At 34.0% G+C, this 20,591-nt stretch overlaps 1 protein-coding gene across 1 annotated transcript in view; it reads right to left on the reverse strand.

Annotated features, from left to right (window-relative positions):
- The window catches only part of LOC145270363 (uncharacterized), a 31,623-nt gene extending 17,437 nt beyond the window's left edge, over positions 1–14,186 (reverse strand). The window contains exon 1 of the mRNA XM_080126012.1: positions 12,512–14,186. Within this exon, the coding sequence (XP_079982138.1) occupies positions 12,512–14,069 (1,558 nt within the window). The 5' untranslated portion in view covers positions 14,070–14,186. The remainder of the gene's footprint in view (positions 1–12,511) is intronic.
- Positions 14,187–20,591: the final 6,405 nt, after the last annotated feature.

A 20,591-nucleotide genomic window follows, 5' to 3' on the forward strand; every position in this document is an offset into this window, starting at 1 on the left:
ACAAAAAAATATACATAATAAAAAATGTTAAGCAAAATTGATTCATGTTAACACCTCTCCCAACACCACAGATTAACTACAAAAATACTTGATAAAGCAAAACACAATTACAAATGTGTATGAAAAAAATAAAAATAAAAAAAATCAACCAAGCAATGGCTCATGATTTCCTGGTGTTTGATGGAATGTGAGTAGGCATACAGCCTGGATAATTTTCCAAGGTAAGTGATGATATTCATCATTATTGTCTTTTTGGATTAGTTCAGATATATCTCATAACTATAATTGTTTTATGTATATATTTATATGTCTAGATGTTATGTGTGCTATTTGCATGTTCCCTATAGAAAAAAAGCTACATAAAATCTACAAGTGTATTCTGATGTAGAATTAACCAGTAAAAACAATGCTTGTGTTCCTGATATACAAACTATTTCCTATTAGCATATAAGTTGAATCATGAAATGTATCTCCCTTGCCTGTCTCTCTTTATACCTCTGTATTTATCTAGATCTGTCTATCTCCCTTTTCTTATTCTTTATCCCTATTCCCCGTCTTGCTATCCCAGGTAACAGTAGGCGTCGATGAGGCACATCCAGACGCTAACCTACACGGTGCAGAGAAAGGACAGAAAAAAAACTAAGTCCCGATGTGCCTAGCAGATTAGAAGGCATTTTGCTACGCCTACATGCACCCAACATGGCAGTAGGCATCGATCGGGCACTTCAAGACACTTACTTACACTGTTTTGAACTTAGAGATTTCAATTGAATACTACTTGACATGTGTTGGTCTAGTAGCTCCTCATCTACCAATTCCTACGTCCACCCCTGTAAGGACTTGGAAATTTTCAATTGCATACACGTTGAGAAGGCTTGGTCTATACGATTCTCCCCTATCTATACCTACATCCCCTCTTGTTTGGACTTAGAAATTTTCAATTGAATACACGTTGACTTGCATTGGTCTATAGGATTCTCATCTACCTATATCCACATCCCCTCTTGTTTGGACTTAGAAATTTTCAATTGAATACACGTTGACTTGCATTGGTCTATAGGATTCTCATCTACCTATATCCACATCCCCTCTTGTTTGGACTTAGAAATTTTCAATTGAATACACGTTGACTTGCATTGGTCTATAGGATTCTCATCTACCTATATCCACATCCCCTCTTGTTTGGACTTAGAAATTTTCAATTGAATACACGTTGACTTGCATTGGTCTATAGGGTTCTCATCTACCTATATCCACATCCCCTCTTGTTTGGACTTAGAAATTTTCAATTGAATACACGTTGACTTGCATTGGTCTATAGGATTCTCATCTACCTATATCCACATCCCCTGTTGTTTGGACTTAGAAATTTTCAATTGAATACACGTTGACTTGCATTGGTCTATAGGGTTCTCATCTACCTATATCCACATCCCCTCTTGTTTGGACTTAGAAATTTTCAATTGAATACACGTTGACTTGCATTGGTCTATAGGATTCTGATCTACCTATATCCACATCCCCTCTTGTTTGGACTTAGAAATTTTCAATTGAATACACGTTGACTTGCATTGGTCTATAGGATTCTCATCTACCTATATCCACATCCCCTCTTGTTTGGACTTAGAAATTTTCAATTGAATACACGTTGACTTGCATTGGTCTATAAGATTCTCATCTACCTATATCCACATCCCCTCTTGTTTGGACTTAGAAATTTTCAATTGAATACACGTTGACTTGCATTGGTCTATAGGATTCTCATCTACCTATATCCACATCCCCTCTTGTTTGGACTTAGAAATTTTACATTGAATACACGTTGACTTGCATTGGTCTATAGGATTCTCATCTACCTATATCCACATCCCCTCTTGTTTGGACTTAGAAATTTTCAATTGAATACACGTTGACTTGCATTGGTCTATAGGATTCTCATCTACCTATATCCACATCCCCTCTTGTTTGGACTTAGAAATTTTCAATTGAATACACGTTGACTTGCATTGGTCTATAGGATTCTGATCTACCTATATCCACATCCCCTCTTGTTTGGACTTAGAAATTTTACATTGAATACACGTTGACTTGCATTGGTCTATAGGATTCTGATCTACCTATATCCACATCCCCTCTTGTTTGGACTTAGAAATTTTCAATTGAATACACGTTGACTTGCATTGGTCTATAGGATTCTCATCTACCTATATCCACATCCCCTCTTGTTTGGACCTAGAAATTTTACATTGAATACACGTTGACTTGCATTGGTCTATAGGATTCTCATCTACCTATATCCACATCCCCTCTTGTTTGGACTTAGAAATTTTCAATTGAATACACGTTGACTTGCATTGGTCTATAGGATTCTGATCTACCTATATCCACATCCCCTCTTGTTTGGACTTAGAAATTTTACATTGAATACACGTTGACTTGCATTGGTCTATAGGATTCTGATCTACCTATATCCACATCCCCTCTTGTTTGGACTTAGAAATTTTACATTGAATACACGTTGACTTGCATTGGTCTATAGGATTCTGATCTACCTATATCCACATCCCCTCTTGTTTGGACTTAGAAATTTTCAATTGAATACACGTTGACTTGCATTGGTCTATAGGATTCTGATCTACCTATATCCACATCCCCTCTTGTTTGGACTTAGAAATTTTCAATTGAATACACGTTGACTTGCATTGGTCTATAGGATTCTCATCTACCTATATCCACATCCCCTCTTGTTTGGACTTAGAAATTTTCTATTCAATACACGTTGACTTGCATTGGTCTATAGGATTCTCATCTACCTATATCCACATCCCCTCTTGTTTGGACTTAGAAATTTTCAATTGAATACACGTTGACTTGCATTGGTCTATAGGATTCTCATCTACCTATATCCACATCCCCTCTTGTTTGGACTTAGAAATTTTCAATTGAATACACGTTGACTTGCATTGGTCTATAGGATTCTGATCTACCTATATCCACATCCCCTCTTGTTTGGACTTAGAAATTTTCAATTGAATACACGTTGACTTGCATTGGTCTATAGGATTCTCATCTACCTATATCCACATCCCCTCTTGTTTGGACTTAGAAATTTTACATTGAATACACGTTGACTTGCATTGGTCTATAGGATTCTGATCTACCTATATCCACATCCCCTCTTGTTTGGACTTAGAAATTTTCAATTGAATACACGTTGACTTGCATTGGTCTATAGGATTCTCATCTACCAATATCCACATCCCCTGTTGTTTGGACTTAGAAATTTTCAATTGAATACACGTTGACTTGCATTGGTCTATAGGATTCTCATCTACCTATATCCACATACCCTCTTGTTTGGACTTAGAAATTTTCAATTGAATACACGTTGACTTGCATTGGTCTATAAGATTCTCATCTACCTATATCCACATCCCCTCTTGTTTGGACTTAGAAATTTTCAATTGAATACACGTTGACTTGCATTGGTCTATAGGATTCTGATCTACCTATATCCACATCCCCTCTTGTTTGGACTTAGAAATTTTCAATTGAATACACGTTGACTTGCATTGGTCTATAAGATTCTCATCTACCTATATCTACATCCCCTCTTGTTTGGACTTAGAAATTTTCAATTGAATACACGTTGACTTGCATTGGTCTATAAGATTCTCATCTACCTATATCCACATCCCCTCTTGTTTGGACTTAGAAATTTTCAATTGAATACACGTTGACTTGCATTGGTCTATAGGATTCCCATCTACCTATATCCACATCCCCTCTTGTTTGGACTTAGAAATTTTCAATTGAATACACGTTGACTTGCATTGGTCTATAGGATTCTGATCTACCTATATCCACATCCCCTCTTGTTTGGACTTTGAAATTTTCAATTGAATACACGTTGACTTGCATTGGTCTATAGGATTCTCATCTACCTATATCCACATCCCCTGTTGTTTGGACTTAGAAATTTTCAATTGAATACACGTTGACTTGCATTGGTCTATAGGATTCTCATCTACCTATATCCACATCCCCTGTTGTTTGGACCTAGAAATTTTCAATTGTATACACGTTGACTTGCATTGGTCTATAGGATTCTGATCTACCTATATCCACATCCCCTCTTGTTTGGACTTAGAAATTTTCAATTGAATACACGTTGACTTGCATTGGTCTATAGGATTCTGATCTACCTATATCCACATCCCCTCTTGTTTGGACTTAGAAATTTTCAATTGAATACACGTTGACTTGCATTGGTCTATAGGATTCTGATCTACCTATATCCACATCCCCTCTTGTTTGGACTTAGAAATTTTCAATTGAATACACGTTGACTTGCATTGGTCTATAGGATTCTCATCTACCTATATCCACATCCCCTGTTGTTTGGACTTAGAAATTTTCAATTGAATACACGTTGACTTGCATTGGTCTATAGGATTCTCATCTACCTATATCCACATCCCCTGTTGTTTGGACTTAGAAATTTTCAATTGTATACACGTTGACTTGCATTGGTCTATAGGATTCTCATCTACCTATATCCACATCGCCTGTTGTTTGGACTTAGAAATTTTCAATTGAATACACGTTGACTTGCATTGGTCTATAGGATTCTGATCTACCTATATCCACATCCCCTCTTGTTTGGACTTAGAAATTTTCAATCGAATACACGTTGACTTGCATTGGTCTATAGGATTCTGATCTACCTATATCCACATCCCCTCTTGTTTGGACTTAGAAATTTTCAATTGAATACACGTTGACTTGCATTGGTCTATAGGATTCTGATCTACCTATATCCACATCCCCTCTTGTTTGGACTTAGAAAATTTCAATCGAATACACGTTGACTTGCATTGGTCTATAGGATTCTCATCTACCTATATCCACATCGCCTGTTGTTTGGACTTAGAAATTTTCAATTGAATACACGTTGACTTGCATTGGTCTATAGGATTCTGATCTACCTATATCCACATCCCCTCTTGTTTGGACTTAGAAAATTTCAATCGAATACACGTTGACTTGCATTGGTCTATAGGATTCTCATCTACCTATATCCACATCGCCTGTTGTTTGGACTTAGAAATTTTCAATCGAATACACGTTGACTTGCATTGGTCTATAGGATTCTGATCTACCTATATCCACATCCCCTCTTGTTTGGACTTAGAAATTTTCAATCGAATACACGTTGACTTGCATTGGTCTATAGGATTCTGATCTACCTATATCCACATCCCCTCTTGTTTGGACTTAGAAATTTTCAATTGAATACACGTTGACTTGCATTGGTCTATAGGATTCTGATCTACCTATATCCACATCCCCTCTTGTTTGGACTTAGAAATTTTCAATTGAATACACGTTGACTTGCATTGGTCTATAGGATTCTGATCTACCTATATCCACATCCCCTCTTGTTTGGACTTAGAAATTTTCAATTGAATACACGTTGACTTGCATTGGTCTATAGGATTCCCATCTACCTATATCCACATCCCATCTTGTTTGGACTTAGAAATTTTCAATTGAATACACGTTGACTTGCATTGGTCTATAGGATTCCCATCTACCTATATCCACATCCCCTCTTGTTTTGACTTGGAAATTTTCAATTGAATACACGTTGACTTGCATTGGTCTATAGGGTTCTCATCTACCTATATCCACATCCCCTGTTGTTTGGACTTAGAAATTTTCAATTGAATACACGTTGACTTGCATTTGTCTATAGGATTCTCATCTACCTATATCCACATCCCCTCTTGTTTGGACTTAGAAATTTTCAATTGAATACACGTTGACTTGCATTGGTCTATAGGATTCTCATCTACCTATATCCACATCCCCTCTTGTTTGGACTTAGAAATTTTCAATTGAATACACGTTGACTTGCATTGGTCTATAGGATTCTGATCTACCTATATCCACATCCCCTCTTGTTTGGACTTAGAAATTTTCAATTGTATACACGTTGACTTGCATTGGTCTATAGGATTCTCATCTACCTATATCCACATCCCCTGTTGTTTGGACTTAGAAATTTTCAATTGTATACACGTTGACTTGCATTGGTCTATAGGATTCTCATCTACCTATATCCACATCCCCTCTTGTTTGGACTTAGAAATTTTCAATTGAATACACGTTGACTTGCATTGGTCTATAGGATTCTCATCTACCTATATCCACATCCCCTCTTGTTTGGACTGCTACTGCTTGTAATTTTTTAAGTTAGAAATAAAAATAAATATCTTGATTGGATGCTCAACAAATACATAGTATCTACTGCTTGTAATTTTTTAAGTTAGACATAAAAATGAATATCTTGATTGGATGCTGAACAAATACATAGTATCTACTGCTTGTAATTTTTTAAGTAAGAAATAAAAATAAATATCTTGATTGGATGCTCAACAAATACATAGTATCTACTGCTTGTAATTTTATAAGTTAGAAATAAAAATAAATATCTTGATTGGATGCTCAACAAATACATAGTATCTACTGCTTGTAATTTGTTAAGTTAGAAATAAAAATAAATATTTTGATTGGATGCTCAACAAATACATAGTATCTACTGCTTGTAATTTTATAAGTTAGAAATAAAAATAAATATTTTGATTGGATGCTCAACAAATACATAGTATCTACTGCTTGTAATTTTATAAGTTAGAAATAAAAATAAATATCTTGATTGGATGCTCAACAAATACATAGTATCTACTGCTTGTAATTTTTTAAGTTAGAAATAAAAATGAATATCTTGATTGGATGCTCAACAAATACATAGTATCTACTGCTTGTAATTTTATAAGTTAGAAATAAAAATAAATATCTTGATTGGATGCTCAACAAATACATAGTATCTACTGCTTGTAATTTTTTAAGTTAGAAATAAAAATAAATATCTTGATTGGATGCTCAACAAATACATAGTATCTACTGCTTGTAATTTTTTAAGTCAGAAATAAAAATAAATATCTTGATTGGATGCTCAACAAATACATAGTATCTACTGCTTGTAATTTTATAAGTTAGAAATAAAAATGAATATCTTGATTGGATGCTCAACAAATACATAGTATCTACTGCTTGTAATTTTATAAGTTAGAAATAAAAATAAATATCTTGATTGGATGCTCAACAAATACATAGTATCTACTGCTTGTAATTTTATAAGTTAGAAATAAAAATAAATATCTTGATTGGATGCTCAACAAATACATAGTATCTACTGCTTGTAATTTTTTAAGTTAGAAATAAAAATAAATATCTTGATTGGATGCTCAACAAATACATAGTATCTACTGCTTATAATGTTTTAAGTTAGAAATAAAAATAAATATCTTGATTGGATGCTCAACAAATACATAGTATCTACTGCTTATAATTTTTTAAGTTAGAAATAAAAATAAATATCTTGATTGGATGCTCAACAAATACATAGTATCTACTGCTTGTAATTTTATAAGTTAGAAATAAAAATGAATATCTTGATTGGATGCTCAACAAATACATAGTATCTACTGCTTGTAATTTTATAAGTTAGAAATAAAAATAAATATCTTGATTGGATGCTCAACAAATACATAGTATCTACTGCTTATATTTTTTTAAGTTATAAATAAAAATAAATATCTTGATTGGATGCTCAACAAATACATAGTATCTACTGCTTGTAATTTTATAAGTTAGAAATAAAAATAAATATCTTGATTGGATGCTCAACAAATACATAGTATCTACTGCTTGTAATTTTATAAGTTAGAAATAAAAATAAATATCTTGATTGGATGCTCAACAAATACATAGTATCTACTGCTTATAATTTTTTAAGTTAGAAATAAAAATAAATATCTTGATTGGATGCTCAACAAATACATAGTATCTACTGCTTGTAATTTTTTAAGTTAGAAATAAAAATGAATATCTTGATTGGATGCTCAACAAATACATAGTATCTACTGCTTGTAATTTTTTAAGTTAGAAATAAAAATAAATATCTTGATTGGATGCTCAGTAAATACATAGTATCTACTGCTTGTAATTTTATAAGTTAGAACTAAAAATAAATATCTTGATTGGATGCTCAACAAATACATAGTATCTACTGCTTGTAATTTGTTAAGTTAGAAATAAAAATAAATATCTTGATTGGATGCTCAACAAATACATAGTATCTACTGCTTGTAATTTTTTAAGTTAGAAATAAAAATAAATATCTTGATTGGATGCTCAACAAATACATAGTATCTACTGCTTGTAATTTTTTAAGTTAGAAATAAAAATAAATATCTTGATTGGATGCTCAACAAATACATAGTATCTACTGCTTGTAATTTGTTAAGTTAGAAATAAAAATAAATATCTTGATTGGATGCTCAACAAATACATAGTATCTACTGCTTGTAATTTTTTAAGTTAGAAATAAAAATAAATATCTTGATTGGATGCTCAACAAATACATAGTATCTACTGCTTGTAATTTGTTAAGTTAGAAATAAAAATAAATATCTTGATTGGATGCTCAACAAATACATAGTATCTACTGCTTGTAATTTTATAAGTTAGAAATAAAAATAAATATCTTGATTGGATGCTCAACAAATACATAGTATCTACTGCTTATAATTTTTTAAGTTAGAAATAAAAATAAATATCTTGATTGGATGCTCAACAAATACATAGTATCTACTGCTTGTAATTTTTTAAGTTAGAAATAAAAATGAATATCTTGATTGGATGCTCAACAAATACATAGTATCTACTGCTTGTAATTTTTTAAGTTAGAAATAAAAATAAATATCTTGATTGGATGCTCAGTAAATACATAGTATCTACTGCTTGTAATTTTATAAGTTAGAACTAAAAATAAATATCTTGATTGGATGCTCAACAAATACATAGTATCTACTGCTTGTAATTTGTTAAGTTAGAAATAAAAATAAATATCTTGATTGGATGCTCAACAAATACATAGTATCTACTGCTTGTAATTTTTTAAGTTAGAAATAAAAATAAATATCTTGATTGGATGCTCAACAAATACATAGTATCTACTGCTTGTAATTTTTTAAGTTAGAAATAAAAATAAATATCTTGATTGGATGCTCAACAAATACATAGTATCTACTGCTTGTAATTTGTTAAGTTAGAAATAAAAATAAATATCTTGATTGGATGCTCAACAAATACATAGTATCTACTGCTTGTAATTTTTTAAGTTAGAAATAAAAATAAATATCTTGATTGGATGCTCAACAAATACATAGTATCTACTGCTTGTAATTTGTTAAGTTAGAAATAAAAATAAATATCTTGATTGGATGCTCAACAAATACATAGTATCTACTGCTTGTAATTTTTTAAGTTAGAAATAAAAATAAATATCTTGATTGGATGCTCAACAAATACATAGTATCTACTGCTGGTAATTTTTTAAGTTAGAAATAAAAATGAATATCCTGATTGACTACTCAACCTAACTTTTAACTAACACCATTAGCTAAATTATTTTAACTATTAAAACCTGCATTCAGGGCACATAAATTATAGAGAAATGTTACCCTTTGTGCCAAAGGCCGCCAACCCCCAATATTTCCTCCTGTATCAGAAAACACGCTATGTGATATACAAATATCTGTACGTGATGTTGCCAAGCTAATCAGAAACCTTTGTTACATGATAAGGGCTGTCCCCTGTTCATGTAAGTATAAAAATAGAGAGATTAGTTAAAATGGAAATAAGAGAAAGCAGAAATCGAACCCTGGACATAAGTTTTAAAGAACAATAGGTTTAAATGGAATGTCCAGTAAAATGTTAATTCGGATGAAATAAATAATAAATAAACTATTCAATTGTTAAAAGAATGTGGATAATAAAATATGGGTTAAATAAATTAGATATGTAGGTTGAATTCCTTTGTGGAAACAAACAAGGAAAATAGGTTATTGGGAAATCAATGTCGAAAACGTGCAAAGTCGCGCATGTTGAGACACGTGAATTTTGCTCACGTGGCCGGGATGCATGGAGTTCTCAATATAGTTGGTGGAGAGACAGTCAGAGAGACAGTCAGAGAGACAGTCAGGAGAGACAGTCAGGGGAGACAGACAGGCGGACGTCTGAAGCGAGACGTCACTTCAGAAACTAAGATGTGAAACTTTGAGTTCTTAATGAGGAAATCCCGACCGGTCGTATTAAATAAATTCACCATGTGTTTTGGATAAAGCTCATCTTTGTGTTGTGATTTCTACAAAAAGGTAAATTGTATCGTTATTATATGTCTGTGTTATAAAATGTCATTACAACAACATCTCTCTCTCTAAGATACACCATCATATGTAATAAGACAAGAACTCTCACTAAGACACATATCATTACTAATAAGAACTCTCACAAGAAAAAGCATCACTTATAATAGTCTCTCTCTAAGACTCTTAATGAAACCACTATATAACACCTTGATTCCAGTAAAGCAACCGGCCCTAACGGTATTCCAATTACAGTATGCAAAAATCTTCAACCAGAACTAGTGTTCATACTTACAAAACTGTTTAAACGTTGTCTTAAGGAGAATTGCTTCCCGTCATCCTGGAAAATCTCATCAGTATGCTCTGTATTTAAGAATTCAGGTGATCGCTCATCTCCCTCCCAATACAGGCCAATAAGAAATGAGAATTTTTATTTAAATTAATTTTCAAGTTTTTAACTTGATTGAATTCTGAGCATAATTCAATGGGCCGACAGCTTGTAATTTTTAAAGTCCGAAGTACAAATTTTTATTTAAATTAATTTTCAAGTCAGGAATACTTATCTTGCTTGAATGCTGACACCTAATAAACCTGAAATTGGAACGAAAACATAGCAAAGAGCGGAGATAAATATTAGATCATATAAAGGTTCTACAGCTTGGAATTTTAAAGTTAGAAATAAGAATCTTTATTTAAATTAATTTTCAATTTCGGAATAAGAATCTTAATTGAATGCTTAGCTCAATACATAGGGTCTGCTATTTGTAATTTTAAAATAATTAATGAGAATCTGTATTTAAAATAATTTTCAAATTTTTACCTTGAGGCAGAATAACAAGTGTGAATACGTAGAGTTTACAGCTCAAAACTTTAAAGTCAGGAATAATTATCTTGCTTGAATGCTGAGCCTAATATACAGGGCCGACAGCTTGTAATTCTAAAGTTAGAAATAAGAATTTTATATAAATTAATTTTACAAGTTAAGAATTTATACCTTGATTGAATTCTAAGCGTAATACATAGGGTCTACTACTTGTAATTTTTCAAGTTAAAAATAAGAATTTTTATTTAAAATAATTTTCAAATTTTTACCTTGATTTAATACTGAGGATAATACATAGGATCTACATCTTGCACTTTTAAAGTTAGAAATAATAATTTTTATTTAAATTAATTTTCAAGTTTGAAATAAGTTCATTTTTTATTTCGTCCTGATGTCACTTTATTTTTTTCCGCATCTTCTTTCGACATGTTCCTATTTCGTATCAATGAAGAAATTTTCAGAGATCAAGGGCCCTCTTCTTGATACTCGTACAATAACGAATCGACGCATAAATTATTTTACAATGTCTGTTTTTTTAGGTTCTTGTTCTGTTCTTAACGTTGATATCTCTTTTTTTTTTGCTTGTTATTTTTTTTTCCCGCACATTCCTTAATATGCGATCGATTCATTTCGAACGAAATATTTGGGTTTGTATTACTGTACACATAGATTCGAAAAAGTTGTCAAAAAACAAATATAGAACAAATAAATGTTATCAAAGGCAAGATAAGTTACTTTTCTACCTAACTGGATATATTTTTTGTGTTTTTATTCAGTGTAACATGTTTATTCAGCTCGAAAAACATGCAATGTTTACCGATGTATTGGAAAATTCAAAATGGCAGCCGACTGTCTCTCGGAGAGGGTACGTTTGGGAAAAGGTATTATAAATAATAAACTAGACAAAATACTGTTAGAAATATTCGCTCAATATGTTACCGTGACATAAGTTGACATGTATTCGGTTGTTTTCTAACAGTATTTTGTCTAGTTTATTATTTATAATACCTTTTCCCAAACGTACCCTCTCCGAGAGACAGTCGGCTGCCATTTTGAATTTTCCAATACATCGGTAAACATTGCATGTTTTTCGAGCTGAATAAACATGTTACACTGAATAAAAACACAAAAAATATATCCAGTTAGGTAGAAAAGTAACTTATCTTGCCTTTGGTAACATTTATTTGTTCTATATTTGTTTTTTGACAACTTTTTCGAATCTATGTGTACAGTAATACAAACCCAAATATTTTAATCCATTTTAGTTCAGTAAATTCACAGAGACCAAAGGTCTCCTTCCTGATCTTGTATTCTATTTTACTTCAGTAAGTTCTCGGAGATCATGTCTCTTTTTTAAGTTTTTTATTTTGTTCCCTTCCTAAATCTGATGTCTCTTTTTTAGGCTTTTTACTATGTTGTGATGTCTCGTCTTTTTGCTTTTGATTTTTTTCGGCTTGTTCTTCTTCGACATGCGATCGCATATGCACATTCAGATTGCACCGCTGCGAGAATCCTAACCCGCAGATCCCGCATGCATACGGTTTCTCACCAGTGTGTATGCGCATGTGTGTCTTTAGGTGCGAGTATCGGGAGAACGCCGATGCACAGACGCCGCACGAGTACGGCTTTTCTTTAGTGTGTTTTCGCATGTGACGCTTAAGCGGACCGTTGTCAGCGAACGCCGCCCCGCAGACGCCGCATGAATATGGCTTCTTGCCTGTGTGGATGCGAATATGCCGTTTCAAGTTGGCGTTGATCGAAAAAGCTGAACCGCATACTTCGCACGCGAATGGTTTCTCTCCTGTGTGTGTCTTCATGTGCAATTTGAGAACTGAGCGACGCGCAAACGGCGTCTTGCAGATCTCGCACGCAAACGGTTTCTCCCCCGTGTGCGTTCGAACGTGGATCTTCAGATCGAACTTCCGAGCAAACGCCGACTCACAAACCTCACAAGAAAACGGTCTCTTCTCTCCCGGCGACGATGACCCCAACGTAGCTTTCTCTCCCGCGACACCATCCAGTTCTTTCTCCACAATCGGTGGATCCAACGTATGCTTCCAACCCGTTAATGATTCGATGTATTTATCCACAATCAGAGCTCTCATAAGTTTCTCTCCAGTAAGCGGCTCTGTTGGTTTCCCTTCTATAGATCTCTCTCCAATGGGTGTTTCGAGCGGTTTCCATCCAGTGAGCGTTTCCAAGGTCTTGCCGCCAGAAAATGTCTCTGTTTCAACAATTTTTTTTCCAGTGAGACTTTCACTTGTTTTCCCACCAGTAATTTGTTTGATAGTTTTTTCTCCAGTGATTGGTTCCATGGGTTTCCAATCGATTACTGCTTTCATTGACCCCTCTCTATGGAGTGCTTCTGGTTGATTTTTGTCACAAAATGTCTCCACGCATTTTCCTCCAGTATAGGTCTCCATCGGCTTCCAATCAAGCAGTGTATCTATTGCTCTCTCTCTAGCCCCCGTTTCCATTTGGTTTTTCTCACTGAGCATCTCCATAGATTTACGCCCAGTGTGCATCTCTGTCGGCTTCCAATCAATCAGTGTTTCTATCGATCTTTCTCTAGCCCCCGTTTCCATTTGGTTCTTTTCCATTTCCAAAGGTTTCCATCCAAGGAACGTTTCGATTGATTTTTCCCCCCCAAATGTTTCTTGCGGTTTTCTTTCACCAATTGTCTCAAAATTTTTCCATCCACAAAATGCATCCACGGTTTTCGCTGTGTTCATCTCCATAGATTTACCATCACTGAATGCATCCAAGGGTTTCCCACCTAGGAGAGTTTCCATGGGTTTCCCACTGTAGGTGTCCAGGGATTTCCCTCCACTCATGTTTCCCGGTGGTTTCCATCTGTTGAATACCTCCAAGGGTTTCCAACCACTGATTGGTTCCAAAGGTTTTCCTCCAGGGAAGGCTTCCAAGGATTTCCATCCAGTACGTGGTTTTTCTCCAGTTGGCGTTTCCATGTTTACGTGTGTATGAAAAGCTGCAGAAATTACTGACCACGCACGTGCAAAGGATTCTGAGGGGTTTCCAGTGGGTGCCACGAAAAGCAGTTCTGTTATTTTGTTTCCGTCATCATCTGTGAATGAAAAAGAAAACATATTTTACAAAATAATGAAACAAAAAAACACAATCAAATGTACATTAATATCAATTTGTGTAAGATGAGAACAGTAGCCCAAAGATTTCATATGATAAAAATGTAGGAGTTTTGAAGGTCACATGTAACAGTTTTGGAGGTCATGTGTAAGAGTTTTGAAGGTCATATGTAGGAGTTTTGAAGGTCACATCTAGGAGTTTTGAAGGTCACATCTAGGAGTTTTGAAGGTCATGTGTAAGAGTTTTGAAGGTCACATGTAAGAGTTTTGAAGGTCATATGTAAGAGTTTTGAAGGTCATGTGTAAGAGTTTTGAAGAACATATGTAGGAGTTTTGAAGGTCACATCTAGGAGTTTTGAAGGTCATGTGTAAGAGTTTTGAAGGTAACGTGTAGGAGTTTTGAAGGTCATGTGTAAGAGTTTTGAAGGTCATGTGTAAGAGTTTTGAAAGTTATATGTAAGAGTTTTGAAGGTCATATGTAGGAGTTTTGAAGGTCACATGTAGGAGTTTTGAAGGTTATATGTAAGAGTTTTGAAAGTTATATGTAAGAGTTTTGAAGGTCATATGTAGGAGTTTTGAAGGTCATATGTAGGAGTTTTGAAGGTCACATGTAAGAGTTTTGAAGGTCATATGTAAGAGTTTTGAAGGTCATATGTAATAGTTGTGAAGATCATATATAGAAGGAAAACGGCCAGCAGAAAGAGAGTGTTACAATAATAGGATAGTGTGTCCTTTATTTATTTTGTGTGTCACGGTTACATCTTTTTTCTGCCTACTTCCTATTTTCTCTAAGTTTTTAATTTGATTAGGATATATATATATAAATATTAAGATTTGATCGAAGTTTACATTTACTTTTGTCTAGTAAATTTTCCTTATCTACTGCTTTATTGACCTATATATATATATATATATATATATATATATATATATATATATATATATATATATATATATATATATATATGTCTCGGAAGTAGAGTGAAAAGCACATCTTATTTTTCTTTTATTAATATTATTATTTTTTCCTTGTACACATTTTTGTGAATTATTCCATGGATTTCTGCCTTTGGATTATTATGGACCATCTTCTTCCAATTACGGGATTTCCTTGGATTTTACTTGTACAAATTGAAATTCTTTTAACTTTCTTGAAGTTTTACATATGGATTTTACCGTCACTGGATTTTTTATCTTCCACCGGACTATCCATTCATGTGTAATCACCTTTTTCTTCACTATATTCCCTCTGCTTCACTTTTTTTGTTTTCAAATAAGATCTTTGACTTACTTGTTGTTTCATCAAATACTTCTGCATGCAAAATCTGATCCCGCATTTTGCTAATTCCTGCCCTCTGATGAGAAGGAAAGTATTTCTTCGAAACTCCGCGGATTAAGGACTATCCACTTATCTAGTGTTTCATTTTCAGATTAAATATGTTTTTAACTCATTTCAAAGTGTTTTTAACATACTTTATGCATATATATTGTTGTTTCATCAAATACTTTGCATGCAAAATCCGATTTTGCTAATTCCTACCCTCTGATGAGAAGGAGAGTATTTCTTCGAAACTCCGCGGATTAAGGACTATCCACTTATCAAGTGTTTCCTTTTCAGATTAAATATGTTTTTAACTCTTTTTTATTTGTTATATATTTTTTTTGACAACTTTTTCGAATCTATGTGTACAGTAATACAAACCCGAAGTTTTTAATTCGAGCGTGTTTTGGATTTTACCATTCTTGGATTTTTTACCCTTCACCGGACTATCCATTCATGTGAAATCTTTTTATCATTTTTCTTTTACATCCTATTCCCCTTACCTAGGTAGGAATTAGCAAAATGCGGGATCGGATTTTGCATGCAGAAGTATTTAATGAAACAACAAGTAAGTCAAAGATCTTACTTGAAAACAAAATAAGTTAAGCAGAGGGAATATGGTGAAGAAAAAGGTGATTACACATGAATGGATAGTGACAGTAAAATCCAAATATATATATGAGCAAACAAGCAAACTATATATATTTATTCTTAAGCTTATCTGAAATATCAAATATTTTCTAGAATTATATATATATATATATATATATATATATATATATAACTACTTCAGTTACTCACATAAATTTAATTTAAAAATCAAATTATAATCAAATTAAAAATCCGTTTCATAAGAATGAATAACAACAATGGCTGACTGTGACGGATGAGGTGTTTAAATATATATATATATGAGCAAACAGTTTGTGAAATATGTTAAAAACACTTTGAAATGAGTTAAAAACATATTTAATTTGAAAAAGAAACACTTGATAAGTGGATAGTCCTTAATCCGCGGAGTTTCGAAGAAATACTTTCCTTCTCATCATAGGGCAGGAATTAGCAAAATGCGGGATCAGATTTTGCATGCAGAAGTATTTGATGAAACAACAAGTTATTCAAATATCTTACTTGAAAACAAAAAAAGTTAAGCAGAGGGAATATGGTAAAGAAAAAGGTGATTACACATTAATGGATAGTCTGGTGGAAGATAAAAAATCCAGTGACGGTAAAATCCAAATGTAAAACTTCAAGAAAGTTAAAAGAATTTCCATTTGTACAAGTAAAATCCCAGGAAATTCCATATATATCCCATATATATATATATATATATATATATATATATATATATATATATATATATACAGGGTGGCCCCCCCCCAAAAAAAACAAAAGCTAAATGGAGGCCATCTAGAACATATGCTGTAGAACGGAGAAAAAAAGGCCAAAGACCCTAGTGTTTTGATGTGATGTTTTGAATATAATAAACTAGTTATGACCAAAGTTTCATTTCATTCGGACAAAACACTAAGAAACGGGGCCTAATTAGAGTTGGGGCCGGTTTTTGAGGGGTCACCCTGTACATACATATACATATTTATATATATATATGTGAGCATGAAAAGTAATATGGTTAAGCTTAAACATGGAAAAGTAAATGACTAGTTTTTAAAACTGGAAAAGAAAAGGACAAGATATTCTAGTAAAAAATATAATAAATTTATAACTTAAAATATTGCAGCATTACCAATTGATTATATAATGTTAAATTATATTACAATAGAAAAATGCGAGCATGAAAAGTAATATGGTTAAGCTTAAACATGGAAAAGTAAAGGACTAGTTTTTAAAACTGGAAAAGAAAAGGACAAGATATTCTAGTAAAAAATATAATAAATTTATAACTTAAAATATTGCAGCATTACCAATTGATTATATAATGTTAAATTATATTACAATAGAAAAATGCGAGCATGAAATGTAATATGGTTAAGCTTAAACATGGAAAAGTAAAGGACTAGTTTTTAAAACTGGAAAAGAAAAGGACAAGATATTCTAGTAAAAAATATAATAAATTTATAACTTAAAAATTCGACAATGGACAAAATTGGAGGCCTGCAATATAAATGCTGGAGTCCCTCAGGGGTCAATCCTAGGGCCAACTCTCTTCCTGATCTACATCAATGACCTCCCTAAACACATACTTAAATCATTCATTGACATCTATGCTGATAACACGACCATCTACGACAACACATCAAAGGCTGTAAATGACAAAGTTCTCTCTGATTCTCTCTCCTCTGATCTCGAGTGCGTGGTTCAGTGGGGGAAGATGTGGATGGTTACCTTTAATGCATCCAAAACCGAACTCCTATCCTTACATCATCAATGCTCTGATCCCCATCTGGCATCAATTGAGATGGATGGCTCTCGTCTGGGTGGTCATATTCAATGCTGCAAAGGTTAAACTTGTTTCCTTCAATAATTACAAGAAACCTTCTCTACCACCAATAGCAATGGCCAAAGACTCTTTATCTGAAAGTACATCTTTTAAACTTATCGGCCTAACGTTTACAGGGAACATGAACTGGAATAGATACATTGAGAGCATTTCCAAGGCTGCTGCAAAGAAGGTGGGCTCTTTCTACCATGCTAAAAACTACTTACACCTGAAAGTATCCTGTACCTCTATAAGGCCATCATTCACCCATGTATGGAGTATTGTTGTCACATCTGGGCTGGTGCATCTGCTGCTTGTCTCTCGCTCCTGGACAGGGTTCAAAAGAGAGTCGCCAACCTGATAGGTCCTGAACTGTCATCTAAACTTCAGCCTCTGTCACATCGACAATGAATGCTCTGACGAACTACAAGCTACGATGAATTTACTGGTGTTCAAAATCGTAAAATTATGTAAGGAGGTGAGCGATGATTTTTATGACTGGTTTCCATAGCAACCACGTCGCTTCAGCGACTATTGTTGCTATTAATTCACTGCTCTTGAAAAGAGAAATAACAAGTGAAACAGAGAATGAAAGCATGAAAGAAAAAAAAATGACATCTTGCTGCTCAAATCCCTACATAGTACCTTAGTAGTTGTTGCCCCTGATAGTAGCCCCTACACCAAAGTGGCAATGTGTTTTGTTTGGGGTTAAAAGGTAATAAAAAAAAAGTTGTTTTTTTTTAATTTTTTTTTTTATTCAATTTTCACCCCAAACAAGGCACAGTGCCACTTTGAAGCAGGGGGCTACTATTAGGGAATTAATTAGCGGGGTCATTATGAAGGGAGAAGAGTAGAAAGATGTTTGTTAACATTACACTTGAACTTCTGCATATCATTGCAGTTGGGAAAGCAGACTCCCGGAAGGGAGTTCCAAAGACCCGCAGTTCTGGGGAAGAAACTATTGGAGTAAAAGGCTTTCTTGCACCTAGGGATCTCTACTGTAAAGGGATGAGACTTAGTAGCTTGTCGGGTTTGTCGGGGGTAGTTACGTCGGGGAGGTACAAGTGTTTGCAGTTCGTCAGAGCATTCACCATTAAAGTATTTGTAGAACAGGCAGAGGGATGCAACATCTCGTCGATGGGACAGAGGTTGAAGCCCAGATGACAGTTCAGGACCTATCAGGTTTGCGACTCTCTTTTGAATCCTTCCAAGAAGTGAGAGACAAGCAGCAGATGCACCAGCCGAGATGTGACAACAGTACTCCATACATGGGCGAATGGTTGGCTTAAGATAATTATGGGGGGGGATTTTATTAAAGCAGATGAGTGGCGTACATTGTTATTACATATGTGTTTATGGGGGCAAAAAAATAAGACTGAACTTAAACAAAAAACAAGGGAATTTATTGGAAGACTGAAAAAATCATGGATTACAATAGAAAAATGCGAGCATGAAAAGTAATATGGTTAAGCTTTAACATGGAAAAGTAAACAAGAACGTTTTTAAATTCAATTTTTAAAATTATACAATCAATTCTTAATGCTGCTATATTTTTTTTTTCACGCAGTGATCACCACTTATCAAGGCCCGGAAGCCACTCAGGGATAAGGGTTATTGCAAGTACATTACGTTAGTGTGGAGATTTGATGAAGTGTTTAATTAAGGGGGCAGTTCATTAGGAATTTGTTTACATTGGACTTGAAGACATCCAAGTTTTAGTCCGGAGGGAAGCAGGCAGACGGAACAGAGTTCCACATGCGTGCAGTCCTAAGAAAGAAGCTTTGTTCATGGAATCCACGTTTTGATTTAGGCACAGATATAGAGTGGGGGAAATTTTTCACAGTTGATTCAGCTAGACGGGTGTTTTTTGTGAAAGATTGGCGAGGGGGGACCAGAGATTGGAGTTCAGACGAGCACTTGCCATGAAAATAACGATAAAACAAGGATAGGCTTGCAACGTCTCTTCTGTGGGAGAGAGGCTGCAGGGTAGAGAAAAGGGCATCCCCCACTAAGCCACGAAGTCTATTTTGTACTCTGTCAAGGCAAGATAGGCTGTTTTTAGCAGCTCCTGCCCAGATATGGCAGCAGTATTCCATCCTTGGACGTACTTGGCTTTTATATAGATAGAGAATTGCATCAGTAGTGAGATATCTTCTGAAGCAGTAGAAGGATCCCACCATCTTTCCAGCTATTAAAGTTTAAATGCAGTTTAAATCCCGTTTTTCTGGAAATGTCGGTTGCAAATGTTTCTTTGGATAAAAAAAAGTTTTAAAAAAATGGTATTTTTTTAGATTAGGTCCACCTCCGCAATTCTCTTTTAAATGACGACTTTTATAAGTTTTCGGCTATGCAAACCTTTAGAATCCTAAAAAGATCTCTCGGAAGCATTTTTGCAACATGAAAAATATACAAACCAAAATAAAGAGAGGAGGAAACCCTGCTCAAAAACATGGTTTATTACATCGCCTAAAAAAAAGAAGAATCGGGGCCTCCAATAATACGATAATTTGGTGGGGAAGTAAATTGTTTTCTTTTTCTAACTTGGTTTTAAAAAGTTTTTATTGCTAACATTTATTTTCATAAACTCTAACCACACCACACAACCCTAATCCGGCCGGTCGGGAAA

Source organism: Euprymna scolopes, chromosome 46 (genome assembly GCF_053919585.1).
Source record: "Euprymna scolopes isolate OS-2025 chromosome 46, ASM5391958v1, whole genome shotgun sequence".
Lineage (NCBI taxonomy): Eukaryota > Metazoa > Mollusca > Cephalopoda > Sepiida > Sepiolidae > Euprymna > Euprymna scolopes.